At 52.6% G+C, this 14101-nt stretch overlaps 1 protein-coding gene across 1 annotated transcript; it reads left to right on the top strand.

Annotated features, from left to right (window-relative positions):
• Nucleotides 1-2682: 2682 nt before the first annotated feature.
• On the top strand, nt 2683-13458 carry LOC103188543 (DNA damage-inducible transcript 4-like protein). The gene is made up of 2 exons (XM_042338089.1): nt 2683-2904; nt 11948-13458. The coding sequence occupies exons 1-2, from the start codon at nt 2790-2792 to the stop codon at nt 12433-12435; spliced, it is 603 nt and encodes a 200-aa protein (XP_042194023.1). The 5' UTR covers nt 2683-2789; the 3' UTR covers nt 12436-13458.
• Nucleotides 13459-14101: the final 643 nt, after the last annotated feature.

The following is a 14101-nucleotide window of genomic DNA, read 5'->3' as shown; positions in this document are numbered from 1 at the left end:
ACACACAATATACCCACCGCTATATACACACACAGAAAATAGACCCACCACTATATATACACACACACACAAAACACCCATCACCATACACACACACACTACACCCACCACCATACATACACACACACAAAATACACCCACCACTGTATACACACACACAATACACCCACCACTATATACAAACACACACACAATATATCCACCATACACACACCCATCATACACCCACACCCGTATACACAATACCCACCATAACACACACAATACAACCACCACTATATACAAACACACACACACAATACACCCAACACCGTACACACACACAATACACCCACCACCATACACACACACAATATACCCACCACCATACACACACACACAAAATACACCCACCACCGTACACATACACACGACACCCACCACCATACACACAAACAATACACCCACCACCATACACACACACAATACACCCACCACCATAGACACACACACAAAATACACCCACCACCGTACACATACACACGACACCCACCACCACACACACACGCACAATTCACCCACCACCACACACACGCACAATACACCCACCACCACACACACACAATATACACACCACCACACACACAATATACCCACCACCACACACACAATATACCCACCAACACACACACACAAACACAATACACCCACCACCATACACACACACACACACACAATACACCCACCACCACACACACACAATACACACACCACCACACACACAATATACCCACCACCACACACACTATATACCCACCAACACACACACACACAAACACATTACACCCACCACCATACACACACGCACAATACACCCACCACCACACACACGCACAATACACCCACCACCATACACACACACACACAATACACCCACCACCACACACACACACATACACACACACAATACACCCACCACCACACACACAGTACACTCACCACCACACACACACAAACACAATACACCCACCACCATACACACACACACAATACACCCACCACCATACACATACACAATACACCACCACCACACACACACTACACCCACTACCACACACACACACACACCCACTACACCCACCACCACACACAAACATACACACACACAATACACCCACCACCATGCACACACGCACACAATACACCCACTACCACACGCACACACAATACACCCACAACCACACGCACACACACAATACACCCACAACCACACGCACACATACAATACATCCAACACCATACACGCACACAATACACCCACCACTATATACAAACACACACAACACTCACCACTATATACAAACACACACAACACTCACCACTATATACAAACACACACAACACCCATGACCATACACACACACAATACACCCACCACCATACACACACACACACACAATACACCCACCACCATACACACACACAGTACACCCACCACCGTACACACACACAATACAACCACCACCATACACACACACAATACAACCACCACCATACACACACAATACACCCACCACTATATACAAACACACACACACAATACACCCAACACCGTACACACACACAATACACCCACCACTGTACACACACACACAATACAACCACCACTGTACACACACACACACAATACACCCACCACCATACACACACACACAGTACACCCACCACCGTACACACACACAATACAACCACCACCATACACACACACAATACAACCACCACTGTACACACACACACACAATACACCCACCACCATACACACACACACAGTACACCCACCACCATACACACACACAATACAACCACCACCATACACACACACAATACACCCACCACTATATACACACACACACAATACACCCACCACTGTAGACACACACACAATACAACCACCACTGTACACACACACACAATACAACCACCACCGTACACACACACACAATACAACCCCCACCATACACACACACACAATACAACAACCACCGTATACGCACACAATACACCCACTACTATACACACACCCATCATTGTATACACAATACACCCACCCTCATACACACACACTACACTCACCACCATACACACACAGAATAAACCCACCACCATACACACACACACAATACACCCACCACTATATACACACACACACACACAATACACCCATCAACATACACACAGACACACAATACACCCACCACTATACACACACACACACACAATACACCCATCAACATACACACACACAACGCACGGACCACCACACACACACACACACACAGCCCACAGGGCACACCCCGTGTACACGGCACTGTAAACCGCCCTCTGAGCGACATCTGTCACATTCAGTGTCAACAAAGTCGGTAAACGCACACAGGCACCCGCGCATGCGCACGGGCTCCGCATGGGGAGGCGGGGGGAGGGGGTGTCCGCCGGGGCGAGCGCCGATTGGCCGCGGGGCGGAGCAGAGGCAGCCAATGGCAGCGCCTCCCCGTGCCCGGCTGGGGGCGGGGCTGGGGGCGGGGCCGGATGACGTCACCGGGAGCGGTGTCAGCTAGTAACAAGGACGCGGCTATAAATAGGGCGGCGCTGGGGCGGCGGGTCTGTCCGCACAGCGCCGCACCGCACCGCTCCCGCACTGCCCTCCGCTCCGCCCTCCGCTCAGCCCCGCGGCGTGTGGTGGGGTCGTTTATTTATATTATTTATTTGTGAATACATTTTATTAAGTTATATAGTAATTTATCTCTCACGCGATGGTCGCGAGCAGCTCGAAGACCAAAAGCTCTGAGTGCGGCTCACAGCTGCGGGGCCGAGAACAGCAGCGGCGCCGAGCGGGAGCCGCCGGGAGGGCCGACAGGGAGTCTGCAGGTGAGGGGCAGGAGACCAGCACAGCACCAGCACAGCCACTCACTGACAGCACAGCTCCAGCACAGCACCAGCACAGCACAGCACAGCCACTCACTGACACAGCACAGCACCAGGTACAGCCACTCACTGACAGCACAGCACCAGCACAGCCACTCACTGACAGCACAGCACCAGCACAGCACCAGCACAGCACAGCCACTCACTGACAGCACAGCACCAGCACCAGCACAGCACAGCCACTCACTGACAGCACAGCACCAGCACAGCACCAGGTACAGCCACTCACTGACAGCACAGCACCAGGTACAGCCACTCACTGACAGCACAGCACCAGCACAGCCACTCACTGACAGCACAGCACCAGCACAGCCACTCACTGACAGCACAGCACCAGCACAGCACCAGGTACAGCCACTCACTGACAGCACAGCACCAGGTACAGCCACTCACTGACAGCACAGCACCAGCACAGCCACTCACTGACAGCACAGCTCCAGCACAGCCACTCACTGACAGCACAGCACCAGCACAGCACCAGGTACAGCCACTCACTGACAGCACAGCACCAGCACAGCCACTCACTGACAGCACAGCACCAGCACAGCCACTCACTGACAGCACAGCTCCAGCACAGCACCAGCACAGCACAGCACCAGCACAGCCACTCACTGACAGCACAGCACCAGCACAGCACAGCACCAGGTACAGCCACTCACTGACAGCACAGCTCCAGCACAGCACAGCACAGCACCAGGTACAGCCACTCACTGACAGCACAGCTCCAGCACAGCACAGCACCAGGTACAGCCACTCACTGACAGCACAGCACCAGCACAGCACAGCACCAGGTACAGCCACTCACTGACAGCACAGCACCAGGTACAGCACAGCCACTCACTGACAGCACAGCACCAGCACAGCACCAGGTACAGCCACTCACTGACAGCACAGCACCAGCACAGCACCAGGTACAGCCACTCACTGACAGCACAGCACCAGCACAGCACCAGTAACACCAACAGCACCAGCACAGCACCAGCCCGGCACCAGGTACAGCCACTCACAGACAGCACAGCACCAGCACAGCACCAGGTACAGCCACTCACTGACACAGCACAGCACCAGGTACAGCCACTCACTGGCACAGCACCAGCCGGTCAACATCCACCAGCAACAACACCAACAGCACCAGTAACACCAACAGCACCAGCACAGCACCAGCCCGGCACCAGGTACAGCCACTCACAGACAGCACAGCACCAGCACAGCACCAGCCGGTCAACATCCACCAGCACCAGTAACACCAACAGCATCAGCACCACCAGCAACAACACCAGCACCAACAACACCAGCAACAGCACCAACAACACCAGCAACAACAACAACAGCACCAACAACACCAGCAACAACAACACCAGCACCAACAGCACCAACAACAGCACCAACAACACCAGCACCAACAACACCAGCAACAGCACCAACAACACCAGCAACAACAACACCAGCACCAACAACACCAGCACCAACAACACCAGCACCAACAACACCAGCACCAACAACACCAGCACCAACAACACCAGCAACAGCACCAACAACACCAGCACCAACAACACCAGCACCAACAACACCAGCAACACCAGCACCAACAACACCAGCAACAACACCAGCAACACCAGCAACAACACCAACAGCACCAACAGCACCAGCACAGCACCAGCCCGGCACCAGGTACAGCCACTCACAGACAGCACAGCACCAGCACAGCACCAGCCGGTCAACATCCACCAGCACCAGTAACACCAACAGCATCAGCACCACCAGCAACAACACCAGCACCAACAACACCAGCAACAGCACCAACAACACCAGCACCAACAACAACAGCACCAACAACACCAGCAACAACAACACCAGCACCAACAGCACCAACAACACCAGCAACAACAACACCAGCACCAACAACACCAGCACCAACAACACCAGCAACAGCACCAACAACACCAGCAACAACAACACCAGCACCAACAGCACCAACAACAGCACCAACAACACCAGCACCAACAGCACCAACAACACCAGCACCAACAACACCAGCAACAGCACCAACAGCACCAACAACACCAGCACCAACAACACCAGCACCAACAACACCAACAACACCAGCACCAACAACACCAGCACCAACAACACCAGCACCAACAACACCAGCACCAACAACACCAGCACCAACAACACCAGCACCACCAGCAACACCAGCAACACCAGCACCAACAACACCAGCACCAACTACACCAGCAACACCAGCAACAGCACCAACAACACCAGCACCAACAACACCAGCACCAACAGCAGCAACACCAGCAACACCAGCAACAGCACCAACAACACCAGCACCAACAACACCAGCACCAACAACACCAGCACCAACAACACCAACACCAGCACCATCAGCAACAGCAGCATCAGCACCGACACCAGCACCAACACAGCCACCACCAAGCAGCGCCAACAGCACCACCACCTCCGGCAGCAGCATCACCAACATCGCCAGCACCACCACCGGCACAGCCAGCACAAGCAGCGCCAACGCCGCCGCCAGCACCAATACCACCAACACCACCAGCACCAACACAGCCACCACCAGCACAAGCAGTGCCAACACTGCTATCACAGGCACCACCAGCACAGGCACCAACACAGCCAGCACTAACACAGCCACCGCCAGCACCACCACCAACACAACCACCACCAGCACCAACACCAGCACTGCCAGCGCCATCACCACCAACACAGCCACCACGACAAACAGCGCCAACACCAACACAACCACTGCCTCTGCCAGCACTACCACTGCCGGCAGCACCAGCAGCAGCAGCACCAACACAGCCGCTGCCCGCACCGCTACCACCACCACCAGCACAGCCAGTGCCAGTGCCAGCACAAGCAGCGCCAATGCCGCTAGCACTGCCAGCACCAACACAACCACCGCCAGTACCACTACCACCACCACCAGCAGCAATACAACCACCAGCACTAGCACTACCAGCAGCAGCAGCCCCCGACCTACCGCCAGCCCCCTGCTCGACCCAGCGCCAACACGAACACAACCAGCACCACTACCGCCGGCAGCACCAGCAGCAGCACCACCACAGCCGCTGCCAGTGCTGCCCGCACCGCCAGCACAGCCTGCGCCAGCACAGCCACCACCAGCACCACCACAAGCAGCGCCACTGCTGGCAGCAGCACCACCAACACAGCCATCGCCAGCGCCGCCGTCAGCACCACCACCGGCGCAGCCAGTGCCAGCACAAGCAGCGCCAACGCCGCCAGCACCACCAGCAGCAGCACCACCAACACTGCCAACACAGGCACCACCAGCACCAACACGGCCAGCACCACCTCCGCCGCCACCACCAGCACCAACGCCAGCACCGCCACTGCCAGCACCACCAACACCACCAAAAGCAGCGCCAACACCAGCGCCGCCACCAGCACCACCACCGCCGGCGGCACCAGCAGCAGCACCAACACAGCCGCCGCCAGCACCAGCGCTGCCAGCACAGCCAGCGCCAGCACAAGCAGCGCCAACGCCACCAGCACTGCCAGCACCAACACAACCACCACCAGCACCACTACCACCAGCAGCAGCAACACAACCAGCAGCAGCAGCCCCCAACCCAGCCCCCCTCCCGACCCAGCGCCGCCACTGCCCATCCCCCACACAGGCACCCACACGAACATCACCAGCACCAACGCCACCAGCACCACCATCGCCGGCAGCAGCACCACCAACATCGCCAGCGCCAACACAGCCACCGCCAGCGCCACTGTCAGCACCACCACCGGCGCAAACAGCGCCAACGCCGCCGGCAGCACCAACACCACCAGCACCACCACCAACACAGCCAGCACAAGCAGTGCCAACGCCGCCAGCACTGCCATCACAGGCACCACCAGCACAGGCACCAACACAACCAGCACAACCAGCACCAACGCCAGCACTGCCAGCGCCAGCACTGCCAGCACCACCAACACAGCCACCACCACAAACAGCGCCAACACCAACACTGCCAACACAGGCACCACCAGCACCAACACGGCCAGCACCACCGCCGCCACCACCAGCACCAACGCCAGCACCGCCACTGCCAGCACCACCAACACCACCAAAAGCAGCGCCAACACCAGCGCCGCCACCAGCACCACCACCGCCGGCGGCACCAGCAGCAGCACCAACACAGCCGCCGCCAGCACCAGCGCTGCCAGCACAGCCAGCGCCAGCACAAGCAGCGCCAACGCCACCAGCACTGCCAGCACCAACACAACCACCACCAGCACCACCATCACCAGCAGCAGCAACACAACCAGCAGCAGCAGCCCCCAACCCAGCCCCCCTCCCGACCCAGCGCCGCCACTGCCCATCCCCCACACAGGCACCCACACGAACATCACCAGCACCAACACCACCAGCACCAACACAGCCACCACCAGCAGCAGCACCACCACCAACACAGCCAGCACAAGCAGTGCCAACGCCGCCAGCACTGCCATCACAGGCACCACCAGCACAGGCACCAACACAACCAGCACCAACGCCAGCACTGCCAGCGCCAGCACCACCAACACAGCCACCACCACAAACAGCGCCAACACCAACACAACCACTGCCTCTGCCAGCACTACCACCGCTGGCGGCAGCAGCACCACCAGCAGCAGCAGCACCACCACAGTCGCTGCCCGCACCGCCAGCACCACCATCAACACAACCCGTACCAGCACAAGCAGCGCCAATGCCACTAGCACTGCCAACACCAACACAACCACCGCCAGTACCACTACCACCACCACCAGCAGCAATACAACCACCAGCAGCAGCACTAGCACTACCAGCAGCAGCAGCCCCCGACCTACCGCCAGCCCCCAGCCCCCTGCTCGACCCAGCGCCAACACCAACACAACCAGCACCACTACCGCCGGCGGCACCAGCAGCAGCACCACCACAGCCACTGCCAGTGCTGCCCGCACCGCCAGCACAGCCACCACCAACACCACCACAAGCAGCGCCACTGCCGGCAGCAGCACCACCAACACAGCCATCGCCAGCGCCGCCGTCAGCACCACCACCGGCACAGCCAGTGCCAGCACAAGCAGCGCCAATGCCGCCAGCACCACCAGCAGCAGCACCACCACCAACACTGCCAACGCCGTCAGCACAGCCAGCACCAGCACAAGCAGCGCCAACACTGCCAGCACAGGCACCACCAGCACCAACACGGCCAGCACCACCACCGCCGCCACCACCAACACCACCAGCACCAACGCCAGCGCCGCCACTGCCAGCGCCAGCACCACCAACACCACCAAAAGCAGCGCCAACACAACCAGCGCTGCCACCAGCACCACCACCATCGGCGGCACCAGCAGCAGCACCAACACAGCCGCCGCCAGCACCAGCGCTGCCAGCACAGCCAGCGCCAGCACAAGCAGCGCCAACGCTGCCAGCACCAACACAACCAGCACCACTACCACCACCAGCAGCATCACAACCACCAGCAGCAACACAACCACCAGCAGCAACACAACCACCAGCAGCCCCCTACCCAGCCCCCCTCCCGACCCACCACCAGACCCAGCGCCGCCACTGCCCAGCCCCCACACAGGCACCCACACGAACATCACCAGCACCAACACAGCCACCACCAACATCGCTTGCACCGACACAGGCACCACAGGCACAGACACCGCAGTGTAGCCTGGCTAGAACTGGTGTGATGAGTGTACGGAGTTTAGTACAGATGACTATCCAGTTATCCAACACCGCCAGCGCCAACGCAGCCACCACCAACACCACCACAAGCAGCGCCAAAGCCACCAGTGCCACCACCACCACCAGCACTACTAGCACCACCACAGCCAGCACCGACACAGCCAGCACCGACACAGCCAGCATCGGCACAGCCAGCATCGGCACAGACACCACCAACACAGCCACCACCAGCACCGCCACCGCCAACACAGCCACCACCAGCACCAACACAGCCACCACCAACACAGCCACCACCAACACAGCCACCACCAACACAGCCACAACACCAGCACCACCAACACCACAACAAGCAGCGCCAATGCCACCAGCACCACCACTGCCGGCAGCAGCACCACCATCACTACCAGCAGCAGCACCACCAACACAGCCATCGCCAGTGCCAACACAGCCACCGCCAGCACAGCCGGCACAAGCAGCACCAACACAGCCAACACCAACACCACCAGCACCAACACAGCCAACACCACCAGCGACAACACCACCACTGCCAGCACCAGCACCACCAACACAGCCACCACCAATACCACCATAAGCAGCACCAACACAACCACCGCCAGCCCCCCGCCCGACCCAGCGCCGCCACTGCCCAGCCCCCACACAGGCACCCACACGAACATCACCAACACAGACAGCACCAGCATTGCTTGCACCGACACAGGCACCACGGGCACCGACACAGACAACGCAGTGTAGCCTGGCTAGAACTGGTGTGATGAGCGTACGGAGTTTAGTACAGATGAGTATCCAGTTTTGGATTAGCTGGATCCTATGGATGATGGAGTTGGGGAGACTGGCGAGGAGGGCATTTGAAATGTCGTGTCTGGAGATGACTAATGCATGGACCAGTGTTTTGGCTGCGTCTGGAGTAAGGCACAGTCGGAGGCGGTACCCAGGAGAAAGGCTTCAGTGTGTAGCTATTCCGTGATTCTCAGGAGTTCTCGAGTCACGCATCCAGTGACTTAAGGGAATAAAGGCAGGGTCTCCTCTCCCTCCCTTGGTGCTTTCAACCGACCAGTTGCAGAAGGTGCCAAGTTTTGGCTTTGGTGTCCTTGCGTTGTTGCTGAGTTGCCTGATGCTTTAATAATAATCCTTGCATTTGATAAAGTGCCTTCTTATGTCTTTGAGACATTTCAAAGCACTTCACAAAGTATATTATAAAGTGAATTGACTGTATATTTTGTGGTGATGCTGCGATAGGCTCTGGGTATCTTGGGTTAGAGGGAGGGGAGCAATAGCCGAACAATCAGGAGAGGGAGCTGACCATAATAATCATAATAATAATAATCAGTCAAACAGGAGTTATAATTCACCATCCCCTTCCCTAACCCCCTTTTTGATAATCGCTTTCAAAAGGGCATTAGATAGGTACTTGAACCAGAAAACTTTGCAGGGCTATGGGGTAAGAGAGGGGGAGTGGACAGTGGGCCAAATGGTCTCCTTCTGTGCTGTAAGATTCAATGATTATGTACATAAAGAACAGTTTTATATTTTACATGGTGATAGTGCAGTTGAATTAATTTAAAAAGCCAGCGTTTGATACAGTAACTATAAGTATCTAAGTACTTTGCAGGTAATTACCCTTCAGTGTAGTGACTGCTTGTTTAGCTAACTATCTTACTGCAGCCATCAGCATTATAGCAGATTGCTATGGTTGGGTGGTGAATTATATTGCTGTTTGGGATTTAAATCCTTACGTGCATTACATTTGTTTTCTAAATGTACTGCATGATCAATGCAGATCTGTACAGAAGGAACTTGTTCAAAACAAAATTCTGTTTTTTTTAATGTTTTGCCCACAAAATGTACAGTCAATTCACTTTGCAGTTTATTCTGTGAAGCGCTTTGAGATGTCTCAAAGATGTAGTAAGGCACTATGTCAAATATAAGGATTATTATTATTATCCTATATATGCCAGGTAAGTATGCTGCTTGCATACATACCGGGCCCAAACGCCATACCCCATCTCACCAGTTCTAGCCAGGCTCCCCATCACCAAACAGATCAACTTCAAGTTCCTCACACTCGTGTTCAAATCCCTTCACTCCCTATCTCACTGACCTCCTCAATCCCCAATCTATCACTCGGGGCCTCCTCTCAACTGGCACCGGCCTATCTCCCCTTTTTCAAGTCCCGCCTGAAAACCTTCCTTTTTGACTGTGCTTCCTGTCACCTCGGGATGACAGAATCGAGTCAGCCCTCAGTGACTGTCTCCAGTCCAGTTCCTGAGCTTCGCGGGTCCGTAATATTCCAGGGCACTGATGACAGCTCAGCAGCACCACCTCGTAGCGCAGTCACTGGAGGCAGGGAGTCATCCCACTCAGCTCCTGTTAACCCTGCAAGCCAAAGCCCTAACTGGTAGGGTGGTCCTAGCTGGACAAGCAGTGGGAAAGCTTGCCAGACTGCGATATCAATGGCAAGCTATTTGGTTTTAGCTGGTTAGACTCCATCAGTTACCCCAACACACACTCTGGGGTCCCCAAGCCTTGGTTCATGCCAACCTGCACCTAATACTCTCCAGAATTAGGTAAACGGTGCATCCCTCCAAGGAGAGGGTGTGCATTCCATTCCAACAATCTGTCCCTGGATTTCCCATGTGTAGGTGGGATACATTTAAATTTCAGTTTGATTTGGATACTCCTAAGCATAGTGATGGGTTTCCACATGTCAGACACCTGGCTGACCAAAGCAAACACTGCTGTAGACAAAATGTACCTGCCTCCAATATAGCACTGGTCACATCAGGAGGACAGTCCTGGTGGGCTGGACAGCTTTGGGGGCCGGGGTGGGTGGCTGTGGGGTCAGGGGAAGATGGTGGGAATGGGCTGCTATAGGTGGTGTCATTTTGGGGTGGGGGTGGTGGAAGTGTTAGATGTCGTGTTCTTTTTCTAGCATGATCTTTTATTGCAACCAATTTTTATCGGGTGGGTAGGATGAAAAGGCATATGGAAAAAATAAGTCTTCTGGCTGATGTCATGCAGTTGTTGGATAAACTTGAACCTTTGCTCCTCCCCCAGTCCGGGGACACTGAAGCTCAATTTAATGCTGCTTTTTGCCGATTGAATTGAAGACGTTAAACTCAGCACAACTATGGATGAAACTTGGAATGTTCCTAACTTTAAATAATGCCATTCATTTATACATGAACCCACTGGGTTGCTGTTCTGATTGAGCGTATTTTTAACATTCATGTAAATCATGATTTTTCTTTCTTGCAGATCTTGATTATTGGGATTGCAATCTGACTGAATGCAGCATAAATGAGGAAGTCTTTCAGGAGCAAACATGTCAGCACCTAACAAAACTCTTTGAGAACTGTCTGTCCAGAGCCAAAAAGACTAAGCTACACTGCTCTGAAGTTCTGGTCCCTGAAAGACTGATTAGAAGGGTTGCCAGAGACGTGCTTTGCCTTTCTTCCAGTGAACCTTGTGGTTTGCGAGGGTCCATTATCTATGTCAATCTGGAAATTGAGAATATGTGTAAAAAATTGGACAGAATTGTATATGATTCCAGTGTAATTCCAACTTTTGAATTGACCTTAATCTTCAAGCAGGATGATAATACCTGGCCAAGCCTCCGGGATTTTTTCTTCATTGGCACCTGTTTTGCACCTGGGTTCAGGCAAGCTCTGAAACTTAGTCCTGGCTTTCGCCTAATCAAAAATAAATTGTATTCTTCTTCGGCTGGAACGGTCATAGAGTGCTAAAAATCGAAACATTTAGTATTCTACTTGGTAGCTTTACTTCATTCTTCCATGTCAGCAATTCACAATTGCATTAGCAACTCATTATTGCTCCATATTCTACCCATATTCAGTAATGCCTACAAAACCATGTTCTGTTCAATGGTGTGACAGGGTCACTTCAGTGTGATTTTTAAGCTTCCCTTCCAATGCATTATAGAATGCACATGTCTTTGATTTGTGTAGTTCCTACCATCTGTATTTTACATCTAACATGACTAGGATTATCAGTCAGATGGAAATTATCCTGGGCATATGGCTTCATTTAAAACAGCTTGTCGAATTATCTGATTAATATGACCTTCATATCTGTAGGCAAAGCATGTTCCTGTAATGCATTATAACTGGAATAGTAACACCAAGTTTCATAAACGATGCAGATTTAGTTGTTTTCCCCTTTTCAGTCTTCAACCCCTGAATGTTTAGTCTATTTTAAAAATTTGGATTATTAAATTGGTTGATACAACTTGAAGTATGCAAATGTGGGATAGCGATTAAAGTAAAATGAAAAGTCCTCTAGTTTAGGATGGGCAAACTCCAATGTGACGCTTATGAGACTGGTACGTTAAATCTTAACTGGTTAATGTCATTAAACAAATGACTCTTGTGCACTAAAGTTTTAGGTAATACACATGGGGCAGGGGAATAAGTTGCATGTTTGACACTTGCAGTAACTCCATGATAGAGCAATTTGCACTTTTTTTTATGGTAGGACTTGTGTTGCACTATTTGGGATGTTTTTTTCCCACATTGTTTTTTTTGTAACAAGCATTCAGTGCCATCAAACCTGCTCCTTTCGTCATTGTATTAGGACAGATGGATTAGCAAGCATTGATTGCTTATGAGTTTGTCTAATGGTATATTTTTTTAATCACTGCATATTGTTAACCAGTTACTGCAGTGAGCAATGAAATTGAAATGTTCCTTTAAGGAAACTTGAATTGTAACTTGTCTATTTTTTGACAGTAAAATAATTTTATAACCTAACTCACTGGATGTAGTGTTCATTATAAAGTTGCCGTTTGTACACTGCAAAATCAGATTAACCTTTATGCTTTGTCTTTTGGGTCATTTTAAATCTAGCATTTACAATATTCCCTCTAAGAATAGTAGTTTCAATAATTCTGATGGATTTTTTTTAATTAACTTTCTTCCTTGAATGGAGAAACAAGTCTGGTTTCCTTTCTTCCATGTTGGCCAGCATCAGTGAATGTTCCCATAAGAAACTGAAGTGGATGTAACTTCAAACCAGTTAAGTGCTGCAGTTACTCAGGAAACAACCCATACGACTATCTGAACAGGCACCAAAAGTATTTCCAGGATATAAAGGCATCTTATCTTCAAGTTATGCCATGGAAATATTTTGATTGCATTCACTTTCTGATTGTTTTATTTCAAAGATGGGAATACTGGAACTTGAGGTGCAAAATTTGAAAGTCAACACTATGATTTCAACCACAACTTATTTATATATTGCCCTATTTGTGGGATAGTCTTGTGGGTGCTTAACAAATACTGTCAGATGCCGAGAAAGAGAGGAGCAAAGGAATTTTAACCATATGACGTGTGTCTAGATTTCCAAGGAGCATTTGACAAAGTACCAAATGAAAGACTCGTTCATAAACTGAGG

This window comes from Callorhinchus milii, unplaced genomic scaffold (genome assembly GCF_018977255.1).
Source record: "Callorhinchus milii isolate IMCB2004 unplaced genomic scaffold, IMCB_Cmil_1.0 Scaffold1, whole genome shotgun sequence".
Classification (NCBI taxonomy): domain Eukaryota; kingdom Metazoa; phylum Chordata; class Chondrichthyes; order Chimaeriformes; family Callorhinchidae; genus Callorhinchus; species Callorhinchus milii.
The sequence above is the reverse complement of the archived record's forward strand: the minus strand, read 5'-3'. Positions and strand labels throughout refer to the sequence as shown.